Genomic DNA, 19,326 nt, shown 5'->3' with positions numbered 1-19,326 from the left:
AAACTCCCAGCCTGGTTCATTACTGAAAAACCGCAATCATGGGCAAGACTGCCGACCTGACTGCTGTCCAGAAGGCCATCATTGACACCCTAAAGCAAGAGGCTAAGACATAGAAAGAAATTTCTAAGGAATAGGCTTTTCCCTGAGTGCTGTATCAAGGCACCTCAGTGGGAAGTCTGTGGGAAGTAAAAAGTGTGGCAGGAAACGCTGCACAACTAGAAGAGGTGACCGTACCCTGAGAAAGATTGTGGAGAAGGGCCCATTCCAGACCTTGGGGGACCTGCAGAAACTGGACTGAGTCTGGACTAGAAACATCCAGAGCCACCGTGCACAGGCGTGTGCTTGAAATGGGCTACAGGTGCCGCATTCCCCAGGTCAAGCCACTTTTGAACCTGAAACAGCGGCAGAAGCGCCTGACCTGGGCTACAGAGAAGCAGCACTGGACTGTTTCTCAGTGGTCTAAAGTATTTTTTTCAGATGAAAGCAAATTTTGCATGTCATTCGGAAATCAAGGTGCCAGAGTTTGGAGGAAGACTGGGGAGAAGGAAATGCCAAAATGCCTGAAGTCCAGTGTCAAGTACCCACAGTCAGTGATGGTCTGGGGTGCCATGTCAGCTGCTGGTGTTGGTCTACTGTGTTTTATTAAGGGCAGGGTCAATGCAGCTAGCCATCAGGAGATTTTGGAGCACTTCGTGCTTCCATCTGCTGAAAAGCTTTATGGACATGAAGATTTCATTTTTCAGCACGACCTGGCAACTGCTCACAGTGCCAAAACCACTGGTAAATGGTTTACTGACCATGGCATTACTGTGCTCAATTGACCTGACAACTCTCCTGACATGAACCCCATAGAGAATCTTTGGGATATTGTGAAGAGAAAGTTGAGAGACACCAGACCCAACACTGTGGATGAGCTTAAGGCCGCTAACGAAGCATCCTGGGCCTCCATAACACCTCAGCAGTGCCACAGGCTGATTGCCTCCATGCCACATAGTCATTTGAAGCAGTCATTTCTGCAAAATGATTCCCGACCAAGTATTGAGTGCATAGCTGATATAATTAATTGAAGGTTGTCTTTTTTTGTATTAAAAACACTTTTTTGTATTGGTCGGATGAAATGTGCTATTTTTTTGGATAGGGATTTTTGGTTTTTCTTGACTTTTTTGCCAAAATTATCAATATTAAAACAATAAAAGGCTTGAACTACTTCAGTTGTGTGTAATGGATCTAATATATATGAAAGTCTAATGTTTATCAGTACGTTACAGAAAATAATGAACTTTAACACAATATGCTATTTTTTTAGGACTGTACTGTACAGTGTTGTGTATTTCATTGAACTGAAAAATCTGGTAATATCTCTTTAAATTCACGCTAACGTCAGTCCCGTCTTGGTCCCGCCTTTTCGACTATCCAGCCAATCCAAGCGCAGTGCACGTGACGAGCTTTCATTGCAATGACCTCATCCCTGGTGGTGGATGACGTCAAATTCAAGATGGATGGAATCACGACCAGTACGCAGAAACCGACACAACACTGAATAAAGTCCAGGTTGTTTCGCTGAAAGAACTTAATCACGAAGGCCGGGTAAGCGGAAAAATTCTATTTTAAGTTGGCTAAATATAGAGTGGAACAGTTGTTGATAGAGAATCATTTTAGTAGGTGCTTTTTTTTCTTTTCTCCCTGACGTAACTCAAAGGGGCAGTTATTCTGGTGTTAAACCGGAGCAGCTACAACCTGTTTAGCTTAGTGCGGCGTCTCGTATTGCCTTTTTATCCCCTCTTCATGGTCAATAATAAATAAAGCGGCTCTCTAGCAGGCGTAGTGGATGTATTTATATTTCGTTCCTACCGAGAGTGTATTAAACTGAGTCCACAACGCGCCCAACTTTTCCCTCCTCACTCGATACCGCATTTTCGCAAAACGACAGAGCAGGAATGGCTGAATGTGGCGCCATTCCCATTCGTCTCATAAATCCCAAACGCGCTGCCTTTCACGTTGACTAAAGTGGCATTTTATGTGGAAGAAGTAAAGTGCCGTGCGGGAGTGCGCCACGTCTCACGGATGAGCTAATGCCCCTTCACGTTACTGGACTTCCTCGTTGAGAAAAAAAAAGCGACACGAGTGACGACTGATTCGTAATTTGGGGTGAGGTTTAGCTGTTTAGTTACTAGTTTTACACGGATGAATGAGGGAAAACAGCATGCAAAAGGACGTAGCGAAGTTCGCAACATTAATCATTAGCATCATTATTGCTGGATTTGTGTGCTCCTTAGAGAGGTGCGCATTTTAGTGTAAACGGAGTGCATAAAAACTGCTCGGATGTGTCATCGAGAAGATGCTTCAAATTGTGTAAACCTGATGTTTCCTCCATAAAATTAAACATATCCATAAATATGACATGTCTGTTATTGTTATGACTTTCGGTGGGAATCTATGGGTACCTCTCGATGTATATCCCAGGGGTCTGCAACCTGTGGCTCTAGAGCCGCATGTGGCTTCTGTCCTTATGTTGTGGCTCTTTGACTTTGGAAGTTTATATGTCGGCGCCATTGACGATGCCAGGCGTCCAATCATCCGTCTGCTCTGAATCTAGGGCTTCAGCTATCGAATATTTTAGTAATCGAGAAATCGACTGAAAATCCTATTGATTAATCGAGTAATCGGATAAAACATATTTTTTAGGTAAAGAGCAATTATAAATATACATGAGAAAAAAGACATTTCATTTAATATTGAACAATTTTCAGTCAATCAATGTCTTTATTTTCGATGTACGTTGTTGAAAACAGCCAACAATTGCCTCTCAGATGTGACTAGAATAAAAAAAAAAGACCAATTCGCTGCTTTCACTCCAAAAACTTTTAGATCTCATAAAAAATATATATATATTTCTTACCTAAAAATGCCATTACGCTTGATAACACACATCACTTAAAAGTTAGGTGTTTTTCCCCACGTGTTTCAATTGAATTTTAAGCCATTTTTAAATTCTAGTTAAGTTTTAAGTTAGTCTAAACTGTAAGTCCTGATAGGATTTTGAGTTTTTGCAGTGTTCAAAATAAATGTATAGTAACATATCAGGTTACAATATGGCGGGGATATTTGCATGCGTTCCTGAATGCACCGCGTGACGTGCGGGGGTGAGGGAGGTGCGGGAGAGCGAGAGACGTGCCTTCCTGTTGCTGTTGTCGTTCCACAAGTTCCCCCCCAAAAAAATAATTGCAACCTAACGAAGCGGGTGACTCTTTGTCAACGTTACAGTATGATACCTGCTGTATTGGAGCACATTAGGGGCCAGTGCTACTTGTTGTTTTATCCAGCAATGACAACTGAGCTAAAATTGACAGTTAGCTATATCATATTTTCATTTTACACCCTCATCACTCTACAGCGCTATGTTTCACAGATTAAATGACACGTTAGCAACGCATCGACAGTGGTCTTAATAGAAACCTAGCCCTCCGCAGGGCTAACGTTACGTACGTGAGCGAGTGACAGTAACGCTAATCTTATTTATTAGCGCGATAGAAGTGTACTGCTTTAAGATGGCAACTGTTTACTAACACCGCTGACGCTGTCATTTCGCATCTAGTTCAAAATACATGTGATATCTATGAGACGCATCAGATGCTACCTGCTACCACTGCATCACGCGGGCTAGTGTTTAGCAATGACGGCGTAGTTTGTAGCGGCTGTCGGCTGCAGAAAGTTTTTTTAATATATTTTTTTATGCTTCTTCCTCTTCGTACGTGACATCAGCGCGTTGTCCGGCGTTAAAAGTAGTCCGGGCAAAACGTGATGCTTAGAGATGGCAAAATTAAACGATTCCTCGAGGTGAATAAAATTACTCGGATCAGTTTTTAAACTCGAGTTACTTGAGTTGCTTGAGTATTCGTTTCAGCTCTAAATGAATGTTTCACTAGTAGGCATCCAATCCATTTGAAGTGGGAGGGTAGCAATGAATGAACATTGATGTAGGTCAGTGCTTCTCAATTATTTTCTGTTACCGCCTCTGGAAGACGTAAACGTTTTGCGCGCCCCCAACTCTCTGCTGCCACTATAAATAGTATCATTTGTCTATAAAATTATAAGTACACCTTTGCATAACATTGTCTTTATTAATATCAAAGGGAAAAATAATAAAGATTACCTTACAATAAAGTACAACTTGCAAGTGCCTCAATTTACCTGAATTAAAAAAAAAAGTCACTTTCAAACTGTAAAAATACACTCAAGGTTAGGCATGTGCCGGTATGATATTCGAAAGGTATGATAAACTTAGCCAAACTATTACGGTTTCACGGTATCACTGTATTGCAATTACAGCTCTAAAATGTGTTACTTTGACATATCATCTGGGTTAAAAAAAAAAAAAATAATAACTAAAAAAAAAACTTTTTTGAATTGAACAGGATTTTAATATTTCAAAACATTAGCAAATTGTAACATAAGTATAATGTTAAGTTAAAATAACTAAATAAAAAATAACAAATTCAGCAACAACAAAATAATAATAATTGCAGTCCTTTAGGTGAGCTTAAAGAGCATACGACACCAGAAAAAAAGTCTTAAATGGCATTATTATGTGAATTAGAATCATATTTTGAGACGATTCGACCATATACAACAATTTAGCAAAGCGCAGATGACGAGAAATTAGTCTTTTAATCTGCCGGTTAGCCACGCCTACAATTATAGGGCTTTAGCGTCCCCAACAGGTGGATGACGTCAGCGGTAGACTAGGCTCATCGGTTTTACTATTCAGCCCATTGAGGGGGAATTGTTCAGAACGAGGAAAACGAGACCAAGAGAGCTACAAAATGTCATTGTTTCAGTCTCTCTACTCCCAATATTTTTACAGGATATTCTTTTTATCCAAGTATTTTCCCCAATAGCTATATAAATGGCTTGAAAAGGACCAGTCAGTCCGTCGAGGGGGAACTATTCACAATGAGGAAAACGCGACGAAGAGAGCGGCAAAATGTCATTGTTTCTGTCTCTTTACTTCAATATTTTTACAGGATATTCTTTTTACCCAAGTACTTTCCCCAATTGCTAAATAAATGGCATGGTCATGACAAATAACTTGTGCTAAATGGAATATAAAATAATAAAAATCCATTTATTCAAGACGACATGGCAAAATTACTCCATAATGGTCAAAACAGTTGACTTTACCTTTACTGTCACACCTGCCGAACGATATTTTATGACACCTAAATCGGACATATGTCATTTCCCTTCCCCGGCTTCGGAGAATGTAAACAGACCAGAAGGAGTGACAGCTAGCCGACATGCTAACCCGAACCGAGGGATGTTTCAAAGTCTTCGAAGTGGAAAATCACACATAACTAGCCTGGATTATTTGACATGACGACCCGGTTGTCGAGTTTCAAACCGCCCGGCGGAGAGCAATTTACAGTTCGTTCCCTGGAGGAGGGTGGCTGGAATTGTTGTGTAGCTTACGTGCTAACAGCTAACTGCTAATGAGCGTGAGGATAGCTTTTTACATGCCTATCAATGATCAAACGTAAGTAGTCCTTTATTTAAAGGAATTTTATAGTGTTTACTTTGTAATCACTGTATTCGTATTTGACATAATACAAAACAAGATGTTTACTCACTTCCTTGTAAGTCCAATGGTCCCACAGTAAATATCCACGGTGAATGGGAACCTTTTGAAACTCCAAAAAGGCGCATACGCCTCTCCCGCATACAGAATGATTTTTCTGCAGCCGTTTGGCTGGCGTGATGCAAAAAACAAAAGTATTAATCCGCAAAATCAGCTGAATCCTTCGTCCTCATACACAACAGTACACTGTAGCGTGAAGAGGACGTCTTCTACCGTACACGTCACAGCGCCCTCCTCCTCAATGCGAGACCGAAGCCGGAAGTCACTCATTTTCCTGGCGCGGGATTCAAAAAACTAAATAAATATAGCGATCGCTTCCACACACACCCAAGCGGTCCATATCATTCAGGAGCATAAAATACCGCGTGTATTATGAAATAAACATGCTTTTTCGTGTCACAAGCACTTTAAACCCACAGCCACAGCTCAACATTACTACCATCAGAACAAAAACAATTTAAATATTTTCCATAAGAAGCGAGTGTGTTTGACTCTTATCATGTTTACATTATACACACTTTCTTTCTTAACACAGACAATTGCCAGAGAGAATAACACACGTTTTAACACCGATACACACACTAAACATGCTGGAGTTGACTCTCGTAGCTGGTGGGAAGCATTCATGACCGTGTTTACTAACCTTTAATTAATGCAAAATCATATTGGCGGTATTGCCTCCTCGGCATCCACCCTCCGCAAACATGTTTCACATCTCAGTTGGCTCTCCTCCTCTAAGCGGCGGCCGTCTGTAACTTTTCTGTAGCCGAAGTATTCCCATACCAGCGATTTTGTTTTCTTCGATGGAGGAAAAAGTTCAGAAGTTTCACCTCCTCCCGCCAGTTTTTATTTTTGCTGCAGTCAGTATCAGCTCCTTTGCTATGGTGTGGGGTTATTTTATACTGAGCAACGTGCTATGCCACCTTATATGATGCTATCAGTGCTTTCTGGTTTACTGATGTAACACTGACAAAGAGGGACGATTGTTGGCAATATGTGGCACGTTTTCGCTGAAAAAAAATCAAGCGGCTTATCAATGTGATTAGGGTCTAATGTCTATATGTGACGTTTTCATTGATTTGGCTTCCTGATGTCCGCTGAAGACATTTTTAGACACAGTAAACGGACTGGTCTTTCCTTGTCTCCCATTGTATTAAAACGCTACATCCGCTTCGTCATATTTCCTCATCTTAGGTTCGTCATATCTCCTCCAATGCTCTTTGCTGTGTGTTCTTGTTTGGTTCAAAAATACTACGCACTGTGAGAGTTCCACTGCCACCCACCGAGTGGATGTGCAATTACACTCTATTCTAGTATGGCAAAAAAGTATGCTTCGGGTTGCTTTTTTATTGTATCAATTATGGACGATTTATATGAAGAAAATTTTCACTATTTAAGGAAAGGAACATGCAACATCAGGACTGTCACCTCAAAATGTTGGCATAAATTACTGTACATAATTTGCATGGACAAAAACGGTAAAATACAATAGATAAAACAAGATTTTAAAAAAAATAACAACCATAAGATATTAAAAGGATTGAGTCTCAAGCAGGGCTAAAAGACAGAATCAAACTGATTTTTTAAAACTAGAGACAGTGATGGACCTTGAAATTTAATGTCCTCTAACATTAGAGAGCGACTAATGAGTATTTGATCTGAATTTAAAATTACATTGTAACTTTTTCAAACTGTCTCAAAATTTGAAGACAATGTTGCTGTTGTAATACAAAAATAAATAAATAAATGAAATGAAAAAGTCCCTCAAAATATGCGAGCCCTAAACTATTCGGCCCCCAATAGTCAAACTATAGATAAATACAAAAGTTTGTGTTCTGTTACAGTCCCTTAAAAATTAGACGTTTGAGGACTTTTGTTGAGTCCTGTTATCATCTTTTTTGGTGGGAGACGGTCAAAATCTCGATGTAGGAGCTCCATAACTCCTGAGATTTTATGATTCAATTTTGTGACTCAGTTTTTAAATGCAAATAAGCCCCTTTATGAGTAAATCTGAGAAAACATCGTGACGGATGGACATCAGTTTTTCGGCTCAATATCATTTAAATGCTGGAGTAGAATATAGTAAAGCAGTCGTAGCATAGTAAACTATCAGTATTTAGCTCTACTCAAGCTTTACCTTTTCGGTACAGGATGCAAGTCTACTGGTGTTTTTAAATCTCAATTTTCCTTAAAAGTCCATAATCTGTTTAGATAATGGCAGGTCTTTTTTTACTAGTAAAGTTCTCTTAAAGTGATCAATTAATTTTGAAAAATGATTATTGAAATTATAATGACGTTTAAAAATCTATAAATTTACTGTTGTATGTATTGATTATTGATTTGTATATTGGTTTGTGGTCTTTGATTGATCATCAGTGAAGCTATTACATTTACATACCAAATGTATTTGTTAGTCCTTCTTGAAAATGTTATGCGCTCAAACTCCCATCACATCTTGTCAGATGGCCAATAGAACAAAGGGTGGCAAAAGAGTAACTGAGGTAATTTTTGCAGGTTTTTTCCCCCACATTTTTCATTTGATGTTCTCGAGCCGGGGTCGGCAACCTTTAACACTCAAAGAGCCAGTTTCCACAGAAAGGACAACACTGGGAGCCACACTCAAATATTGACATTTGAAATGATTACGTCATCTCAACTGTGTGTATGTTTTACTTACAGTATATATTATGCATTGTATATACAGTATTACAATATATATTCTGTGGTGCATGTTTCCTTTTAGCAAGCAGAATAAGTGCCTGCAAGTCTTTGCTCCTGTGAATGCAAAAAGACCTGTTGGGGTACGCCTTCCGAATGGCAACAGTAACTTGACATAGTTGGTGGATTCATGACCTGCATGAGTGTTCTGCTAGCAAACACACAAAATAGTGAGCTTGACTTGATCTGCCTCCTAAAGGGTAAAGGTAATTAAACAATCAATTGAAAAAATTTTTAATCAAACGTTCACTAATTATGTGATTTCTTGGAGCCGTATTGCTCCGATCTCATTGGTTCTGGCGAGATTTCATGCAAGTAGGGCTGTCCCTAATTTACTCTCGATTAGTCAGCCGACTGTTTTTACAATTTCTCGACTAATGTATTTTTTTTTTCTTTACTAATTCAGCAATGAAATTTTTGTTGACGCTTATTAATTCACAAAAACATTTTTGAAAACTTATTCTTTATTAAAATACAAATAAACGCGTAAATAACAATAATAAATCACAAATGAACAATAAGGTCAAATGCTGATAGCATTAACTAGTGCAAAAGAATGGAATGTAAACAGATTCAGAACACTGTATTCGCCTTTCCAAGATGATTCAAAACAATTCTTAGAAAAAAAATCTAGCATTAATATTATAGTATACTACTTTATATAATAGTATTATAATAATTATTCATTGCCAATCAGATTTTTCTTTAAGGGTGTCATTTTAAAGCTGTTCTTAGTGTAGAATCTAAATTCTGAAGTATGTAGGATTAACTCCAGAAATCGTTATTTGTATGACGAACATGATGTGCTTTTATTTTGAAATGTTCACCGGAACTACGTTCGCTAAACCGCTAACCGTAAGGTTTACACTCTGCAAAAAAAGCACATTTTAAACACAAGTTTGTGTTTTGGAGAAGACTGCCAGTGTTTTATAGCAGGCTAAAGTACGTTGTCTTTTTTCTCATTAGCCTCAATGCCTTTATGTAGCAATGCTAACTTTTACAGTGCTTAATATACATTGTGTTTCCTTATTTGGTATGTCTGAACTTTAATTCTACGGCGTGTTGATGACCAATAAAAATCTGTGAAAGGAACTGGAGTCCGATATGCCATTGACACGCACGCGGCGATAAAACGCAGCCGTGAAAATTGTCGCCCTCGTTTTTATTTACCATGCGACAAATATATTTTTTTAACCCTTTATTAACCGTCGACGGGATGTTGTGCTCATCAATGCATTTACGTCATCGATGACGTCGACTATTTCGAGTAGTCGGGACAGCTCTACTTTACATAGTTGGTGGATTCATAACCTGCATAAGTGTCGACTAGTCGGGACAGCTCTACTATACGTAGTTAGTGGATCCATAACCTGCATGAGTGTTCTGCTAGCAAACACATGAAATAGTGAGCTTGACTTGATATTCCTACTCAAGGAAAGGTAATCAAACAAAAAATCCCAAAAAGTTTCATTCATTTATTTTGTGATTTCTTGGAGCCATATTGCTCCCATCTCATTGGTTCTGGCAAAATTTCACGCAAGCATAACTAAACAATGGTGTTGTCGAAATGACGCAATTCACCAAGAATCTTAACATCGCAGGTCATTTTGCAAGAAATTTATATTTTGTGGTAAGAATAAAACTGATATAATTAAGATTAAGAAGACTGTTGACATGGCTCCACTTCAAGGTATGTCATTCTGATGGCTGAGACATTTAGCAATGACACGACCATACAAATTGGTGTCCAGTGTTGTTGTTCTTTTCAAATTTGGGTTGTTGTCGAGTTGTTCTTAAATTTAATTTCGAACAGTATTTAAAAATATTTTTTTTAAATTTTAAATTTCACTTACCTTGACCTGTAGGGAACTTGAATTAGTAATCAATGTAAATGTTCAGAACATTGATTTAGAGTAGCATTTCATTTTGACTAAAAAAAATCACTAGCATGGAAATGTATGTAGATTCTAGGGCTGTCCCAAACAACTAATTTTCTCCCGATTAGGCAACCAACTATTTTTACGATTAGTCGACTAATCAAAATGTTTTTTAACTAATTTAGCAATGAAACATTTTTGAACACTTAAATTATTAAAGTACAAATAAACATGTAAATAACAATAACTCACAAATAAACAATAAGGTCTGATAGCATTAACTAGTGCAAAAGAATGGAATGCAGATTCAGGACAATCAGATTTTTCATAAAGGGTGTTATTTTAAAGCTATTCTTAGTGTAGAATCTGAATTCTGAAGTATGGGGGATTAACTCCAGAAATTGTCATTTATATGACGTGCTACGTTCGCTAAACCGCTAACCGTAAGCTTTACAATCCGCAAAAAAACACTTTTCGTCATTGCATGTGGTGTCCGTAATAGATTTTTTTTTTCGTTTGCAAATGCTTTTAACGAGCCATTTTTCATGTTTGAAGTGTTTTGACCGCAAGTTCGCGTTTTGGAGAAGACTGCCAATGTTTTATAACAGGCTAAAGTAGGTTGTCTTTTTTCCCCCATTAGCCTCAATGTAGCAATGCTAACATTTACAGTGTTTGATATAGATGTGTTTCCTTGTTTTGTATGTCTGCACTTTAATTCTAAGGTGTGTTGATGACCATTAAACATCTGTGAAAGGAACTGGAGTCTCATATGCCATCAACACGCACGTGCAAATGTCTGCACGCATGTGGCGATGAAACGCAGCCGGGAAAATTACTGTCCTCATTTTTATTTACTGTGCGATAAATGGACACATTGCATATCGTGTCAAGCTTAGCAACTTCAATAAAACATGTTGTTAGTTAGTTAGATGGATGATCTGCCAGCTTGTTGTCTCCTCTCGTCTTCCAAAATTACAACTGGTTGACGGCGCTTTAGGTGTTCATTCACGGCAGACGTGGAGCCAAGCTTGGCATTGAAGAAACAGGACACAACAGTGTACCCTCCTTTGTTTCCTTGAAATAAGTCAATGTTTAGGCCACTTTGGTGCGCTTTTTTGGCTTTGTGATGCTTTCCTCGCTTGCATACCGAGGGTCCGACTTCTCAACTTTCCACGCGTAGATTTTTTTTAACCCTTCATCAACCGTCGACAGGATGTTGTGCTCGTCGAAGCATTTAAGTCATCGATGACGTCGACTACGTCAACTAGTCGGGACAGCTCTAGTAGATCCATATGGTCCTTGAAATTATTTTTCATATTAGTCTTGTTTTAAATGTCTTAATACTATTATTTAACTAGTCACTTACCATTTAAGCATGTCTTAGTTTGATATTTTTAGACCAGCAGAATTGACTTGTCATGAGAAGTAATTGGAACTAACATTTAGTGGTACAAAGCTCCTTTTATGTAGCATGTTAAAAAAAATACTTTGGGTATAGTCAATTGCAATTTGCATGTTAATTCCCACATTCATTAACCACATCTTTTCTTTTTCTAGAAATGGAGAGCCTGGTGCACTACAGTTATCCTACCCATGCCCTCTCGGTGCTAGGGCTACTCAATGAACAGCGTCTCCGAGGGCACATGTGTGATGTGGTGCTAATTGTGGCTGATCAGCGATACCAAGCCCACAAAAGTGTTCTGGCTGCCAGTAGCGAATATTTCCAGTCCCTTTTTACCAGGATGGATGACGCCTCACTGAAGGTTGTAAACCTGGACTTCTGTGAACCTGATGCCTTCGAGATCGTTCTGAATTACATTTACTCTTCTTCGCTCTTTGTGGAAAAAAGCAGTATTTCAGCGATCCAAGAGCTGGGCTATACCTTGGGGATCCCCTTCCTAACCAACATAGTGTCCACAAGGCCGCACGCATCATATTGCGTCTCTAGGAAAAGGCTCTCGTATACAGAAGGGGATGACAATGATGTCCAGACAAGGAGTGTCATTGTTTGTCGTGTGCGGAATGACACTCCTGAATCCGCTTGTGCAAATTTTCAGGCTAAGACACCAGAAAGCTCGTCATCTCTTATCACAACTGAGTTGACTCAGCCACCATCAGAACTTAACTCCTGTGACTCAGCCAGAAACTCTGAACAACTCTCTAAAAATTCACCAGAACACAGTGAATCTTCCACAAAGAGATCCACCCATCCATATGCATCCATTTTAAAAGGGAATCCCTCATGCATCTCTTTTAGGCCCCAGCTGAAAACATCAGCATCATTCAGTGATGCTGAAGTCCAACATATTACACTGCCATCTTATTCAGAACAAAACATGAAACTGGATTCAGGGGAGCAGGAGCCTCAGTACTGCACAAAAGTCGCTTATCAGGGTCCGGCATCTGAGCTGAGCCAGACTATTGACCGGAGCGGGCCACTCATAAAAAGCTTACTTAGAAGATCGTTATCTATGGACAGCCCCGTTCCAGTCTTCTCACCCACACTGGAGCTTAAAGAGCTGCAAAATCACGAACAATCAGTCGGTAAAATGGCATCCAAACTTTCGGATTCCAAAATATCTGCCCGCAATGGTAACTCGAGACGTTCTCCGATTATTCTCAAGTCAAAGTACCACAATAGATGTGATGGACAAACTCAGGTAGAAAGAGAGCAGGTTGTGAAAGTGGAACCCAGCAGTCCACTCGCAGACCCGTTAGATATTGTTCGAATCACAGTTGAAGAAGGTTTGCCGGTTAATCTTAAGAATTTGCAAACAAATTATGAACCATGTTCCAAGGTTAGCTTAATCCCTTTCGGGAAACGGAAGGAAAGGTCAGATAACAGACGGTACCCCTTCAAAAAGAACAAAATAATTAGGGAACAAGCTGTCTCCCCTGAAGAAAACGCATCTGAAGTAGTCTCTCTCAGCACCAGTGACGATAATGAGAACAATCAGGAGTCGTCACCAAGCAAGATTTTTACATGCTGGAACTGTTTCAAGGTTTTCAGATCCAGCGCTGGACTACATCGACATGTAAATATGTACCACAACCCAGAAAAGCCGTACGCTTGTGACATCTGCCACAAGCGCTTCCATACCAACTTCAAAGTGTGGACACACTGTCAAACTCAGCATGGTGTCCTTCAGAACCCAGCATCATCCTCCAGCTCCCCGGTGATGGATGATCGATTCCAAAAGAAACTTATAGACATCGTGCGAGAGCGGGAAATAAAGAAAGCTTTGCTCTGGAAGCTGAAAAGGAACAAACAAGCTTTGCAGTCTTCCACCCTCTGCAAAAAACGATCAAGGTCCAACTTTGTATGTCCCTATTGTGGGAAAGCTTTTGTCTTTCAGTCTCAGTACAGACAGCATTTAAGGACACATCCTGCAGAAAAAGCTGACAAGGACACTGTAGGGGAGAACATCCTCTACCAGGAACAGGATGAGGTGATTCACCAGAATAATTCTGATGCTGGTGTCTACGCATGTAGACTCTGCAATATGAAGTTGCCTTCACTCATCGAGCAGTGTGATCATGAGAGGGGCTGCCGGAATTCCACAGTATGCCCGTACTGCGGCCTTAAATTCTCAAGTGCAACAGTCAAGAAAGACCACGAGGTGCACTGCAAATACAAAAAACTGACGTGCCTGGAATGCATGAGAACCTTCAAGACCTCCTTCAGCATCTGGCGCCACCAGGTAGAGGTGCACAACAACAACATGATGAATATGAAGGAACAGATGAGTCTGAGGCAGCAAGAGCACAATGAAGGAATGTCGGAAATGTTCATAGAGGAGCATTACAACAACGAAACACTTGCGAGTGACAGCAATATTTACAATGACTCTTCAGGCACACATATGTATGATTCGGAGGACTCTTCGTCGTATATGCCCGAGGACCTTAGCATGGGCCGTCTTGGGAAACTAGTGGTGAAAGAAGAGCCGTTGGAGGAGGCCGTGAGCGAGCGAGAAGAAACTGAGACGAGCCAGAATCTGGAAGAACCTGGCGTTTGGCCTTGCGAGAAATGCGGAAGTCTCTTCAGCTCTCGCAAAGATCTGGAACGACACCAGGAGCTCCTGTGCCACATCAAACCCTTCATTTGCCACATTTGCAACAAAGCCTTCAGGACCAACTTCCGCCTTTGGAGCCACTTTCAGTCGCACATGTCGAACGCAAGTGAACACTCAGCCAAAGAGATGGACGGGAACCCCCCGCCTCCGTCACCCTCCCCTCCCACGTCCGCTCAAAACTCTGAACGGCGCTCTCCGCAAGCCTCGTTGCTCACCCAGGCGCAACCAGTCGGGGTGGCAGTGGCTGACGAATCCAGCAGCCCTGAGCCTTCCATGTCAGCGATAAACAATGCCAAGATCCACGCTCAGCACGAGCAGCGACCTCGTAGCCGTAGTCCGGCGTCAAGGTCAAATAGCGCAGAGAATTCAAGCGGGGCTCAGGATTCAGAGACCCTCTTTTACCACGCACCTTCTCTCTCTGCCTTGACCTTCAAGAGGCAATACATGTGTAAACTCTGTCATAGGACTTTCAAGACAGCTTTCAGTCTCTGGAGCCATGAGCAAAGTCACGGCCACGTGTAAGCATCTGGCAGGTTTTCGCAATGCATTTTCTCTTGAGGGTTCACACTCAATCGCAACAGTTACCAAGCCTGCAAAATGCAGACTTTGAATGTATAGCTAACTCGCATGCCTCCGGTGTCCTATTTTGAAGGGAAAGACAATAGCTAGTATCTAATGACCTTCATGTATAAGACGGTTAATGTTTGAACACAAAAAAATGACTGAATGATGTCAGTTATACCCCACACACACACTGATAGACAGGTTATAAAGGGTATTAATGATGTCACGAGAAAGGGCAGGCAGTATGGGATAATCACATTTGATTGGCTAAAATAAACAAGCATTGATAAAATGGAAATTGGAAATATTCGCTTTGATTAACATTTTAGCCACGATTACACATCAGAAAAAATAAGTTTTATTGTTTTTTTGGGGGGGGTGGGATGCACATGATTAAGGTATTATCTTTCCCTTCAAGACTGTGATGTTCATTCGGGTATTAACAGACTGAGTATACGTATGGGCCACACTAAAAAGCAAAATAAGATAAAAGGTGATATTTTTTTCTTAAGAACAAGATTTTTTTCCATCATGGAAAAAAAAATTTAACACGAATTTCAAAATTTCCACACACATTGTGTAATTTAGAAAGGGAGCTGCCATAAATTTGTCATCGACTTCCACTAGATGCTAAAAACACTCCTGGTAAAATGAATGATTTTAGAGTTGTGTATTTATTGCATTACTATTTTATTCTCCTCGATTCATTTTTTCCCCTTTTTAGTGTGACCCTAACACTCGTTGTATAAACATGAATGTGCAAAGGTTGCTAGATATTTTTAGGGTTTTGAAATTGGATTAGTTCAATTCAAAATCATGTTAAACTTATCATAGTTGCCTATTTGTATTTACATACACCTATAGGTGTTTTAGGAGAACAAGTTATGGAGTTGTAACCCATGTTACTTCAATCAGTAAGGAAAACGGTATGATTACATGAATTGTTTTCTGCATAAATGCTTTGATAGCTGCTGTTTATAGGTTAGTGCTTTTGCTGTTGTATCAGAGTTGTTTTTTGGTGTGATAACCCTTAAAGATTCTTCACGCCTCATGCACTTTTTTTGCCTTCATATAAATAGGAAGATGTCAAAATGTTTTAAACTGGTTCAATTGTACAGTTGTGACTTTTAAGACTGATGCATGCATCTAATTGCTTTGTTCACAATGAATTTGTTGCATTCACTTTGTTAGTACCTTAATTTAGCACATGGCATATAATATACAGTGGTATGAAAAAGTATCTGAACCTTTTGGAATTTCTAACATTTCTGCAAAAAATCACCATTAAATGTGATCTGATCTTTGTCAAAATCACACAGATGAAAAAATTGATTAACTAAAACTAGTGATGCATAATACATTTTTCAACTGATATCGATAACCGATCATTTCCTGCCCCTTCCACCCGATAACCGATAATAACACGCCGATAATTCTATTCAAATATGTATGTAAAATATTAAGTATACAAAGATCAAGGGTTACTGTGCAAAAATGTAATTTAGTGCTATTTTTTTCCACATCAAATGCGAACAAGTAGTAAATTCCAACATCTAAACAATGGCAATGACATTGTGTAATGGTAAGCTTTTGGCAACAATTACTTGGAGACTAAACACCCAAGTTGCACAAAATGCCTTTAAAAGTAAGCCATTCCTAGCATATATCACATTACTACACTGCAAAAACACCTCCTTAAAACTAGCAGAATTGGACAAAACTGGTGATTGCGCATATTTATAGGCTAAATCAAGTATACAATTATCGGATTGCATTATCAGTTGAATTCAGTTTTATCTGGATTATCTGTGTGACGTCATAATTGCCATTATCGGCCGATAATTATCGGTGACCGATATTATCGTGCATCTCTAAAACCACCCAAACATTTGTAGGTTTTCATATTTTAATGAGGATAGTATGCAAACAATGACAGAACGGGGAAAAATAGGTTAAGTGAACCATCACATTTAATATTTTGTGGCCTTCGCTTTGGCAGCAATAACTTCAACCAGACACTTCCTGTAGCTGCAGATTAGTCTGGCACATCGATCAGGGCTAATCTTGGCCTATTCTTCTCGACAAAACTGCTGTAGTTAAGTCAGATTCCTGGGATGTCTGGCATGAATCGCTGTCTTTAGGCCATGCCACAGCATCTCAATGGGGTTCAAGTCTGAAATTTGACTTGGCCACTCCAGAACGTGTATTTTGTTCTTCTGAAACCATTGTGAAGTTGATTTACTTCTGTGTTTTGGATCATTCTTGTTGCAGCATCCATCCTCTTTTTAACTTCAACTGTCAGACAGCCTCAGGTTTTCCTACAAAACATCCCGATAAACTTTTGAATTGATTCTTCCATTAATGATTGCAAGTTTTTCAGGCTCTGAAGTAGCAAAACAGCCCCAAATCATGATGCTCCCTCCACCATGCTTCACGGTGGGGATGAGGTGTTTATGTCGTTGAGCTATTCCATTTTTCCTCCAAACATGACGTTGTGCGTTACTCCCAAACAATTCAACTTTGGTTTCATCAGTCCACAAAATATTTTGCCAAAACTTCTGTGGAGTGTCCAAGTGCCTTTTTGCGAACATTAAACTAGCAACAGTTTTTTTTTTTTTTTTTTTTGGACAGCAGTAGCTTCCTCCGTGGAGTCCTCCCATGAACACCATTTTTGGCTATAGTTTTGCATATAGTTGATGTCTGCACAGAGATATTTGACGGTGCCAGTGAGTTCTGTAAGTCTTTAGCAGACAATCTGGGGTTCCTTTTTACCTCCCTGAGTATTCTGTGCTGAACTCTTGGCGTCATCAATGGTGGACGGCCACTCCTTGGGAAAGAAGCAACAATGCCAAACTCCATTTGTAGACAACTTCTCTGACTGTTGATTGATGAACGTCCAGACTTTTAGAAATGTTTTTCTTTATCCTCTCCCAGCTTTATACAAATCAACAATCCTGGATCGCAGGTCTTCAGACAGCTCTTTTGACTGAGCCATAATGCACATCAGACAATGTATCTAATCAAGACAATTCCTACCAGGTGTGTGTTTTATAGTGTGCAGGGCAGCTTTAAACCACTCATCAGTGATTGGGCACACGCCTGACTTAAATTGTTTGGTAAAAATTGGTTTCACTTATTTTCCCCCTTCTGTCATTGCATGCTATCTTCATAAAAATATGAACACCTATAAATGTTTGGGTGGTTTTAGTTAACGCAGACACTGTTTTTACATCTGTGTGATTTTGACAAATATCAAATCACATTTAATAGTGATTTAATGCAGAAACCAAAAGGTTCAGGTACTTTTTCATCCCACTGTACATACAACAAAAGATCTCAGGTTGTTCCAGCATTTCACAATACTTGTAGAGAGGATGTAACGGTAGCTCATTGACTGCCATTGACAATGATAGATGAATCAGATTTTCTTTCAAAAGTAATGTTTTTACATTGACCACACCATCACTTTGAAATGATATTACTTAAAATACAATCAACAACCTTTCCACTGTTCGGACGGCTTTCTAACATAAAATGCTGTTTTAAACGTATTCACTGCCAATTGATGGCTGTAGTTGGCCCATCCATTTGGACCTGGAAGGCTGATAGCTGTAAATGGCACTGAGAGATGTTCATGTAATTATGCCCTCACAGGTCAAATGAATTAGACATCTATCGTTGTCGATGGCAGTGAATGAGTTAATGGGTGATTATTCTGTATAATTTGATTGAATGCAATTTTGTATGTTGTACAAAAAGTAGACTGAAGACGAAGTTGTGATTACGGCCCTCTGCTTTTGAGAATATTTGAATATGAAGCTAATGCATTCATAATGTGTGTTACTATTAAACACTTGCTCTTGCTTGATAGGCCTTCATGATAATGAATTTCATAAGGCCCTAAATGGATATCTCCATTCAGCCCGGGTAACCTTGAATAATGTAGTGGACCTTCTGATACTGTCATCAGTGTGTGGATAAGCAGTTTTCTCCTCACCTTTAAAAGCGCACACCATCATCACTGAATGAAGTAAAACTGGAAAATGTGCTTTAACCAGGTGCTATGTGAACCAAACCCATTTAGATTTAAAATCATATGCCACTGAATACTAAACTAGACATGAGTACATGAATTTAACACATGGAGGCTTTTTTTTTAAGCAGAGGTGGGTAGTAATGCGTTAGGTTTAATCAGTTACATTTACTTGAGTAACTTAGAAAAATGTAAGATTAGTTTTGAGTGATTTGATGTTTTTTGCCAGACAGGCCCACAGTCGTTCTACCAGTTTTACTAATGAGACGTCACAGCAATCCTGACTCCATCATACCATTCAGACGTAACAATAGTCACATGACCACACACAAACATGCAGTCGAAAGTCCTATGATCATGTCTGTCTGTTCAATTATGTGGCGTCTTTATTAAAGCACCGTAGGGGGGGGGGGGGGGGGGGGG

The 19,326-nt window shown here is 39.6% G+C and overlaps 1 protein-coding gene across 1 annotated transcript; it reads left to right on the top strand.

Annotated features, from left to right (window-relative positions):
* The first annotated feature begins 1,466 nt into the window (after positions 1–1,466).
* zbtb21 (zinc finger and BTB domain containing 21) lies at positions 1,467–19,311 on the top strand. Its single transcript, XM_057820619.1, has 2 exons — positions 1,467–1,587; positions 11,788–19,311. Exon 2 carries the CDS (start codon positions 11,790–11,792, stop codon positions 14,826–14,828), a length of 3,039 nt encoding a protein of 1,012 aa, XP_057676602.1. The 5' UTR covers positions 1,467–1,587; positions 11,788–11,789; the 3' UTR covers positions 14,829–19,311.
* Positions 19,312–19,326: the final 15 nt, after the last annotated feature.

The sequence above is a fragment of the Corythoichthys intestinalis genome, chromosome 18 (assembly GCF_030265065.1).
Source record: "Corythoichthys intestinalis isolate RoL2023-P3 chromosome 18, ASM3026506v1, whole genome shotgun sequence".
Taxonomy (NCBI): domain Eukaryota; kingdom Metazoa; phylum Chordata; class Actinopteri; order Syngnathiformes; family Syngnathidae; genus Corythoichthys; species Corythoichthys intestinalis.
The sequence above is the reverse complement of the archived record's forward strand: the minus strand, read 5'-3'. Positions and strand labels throughout refer to the sequence as shown.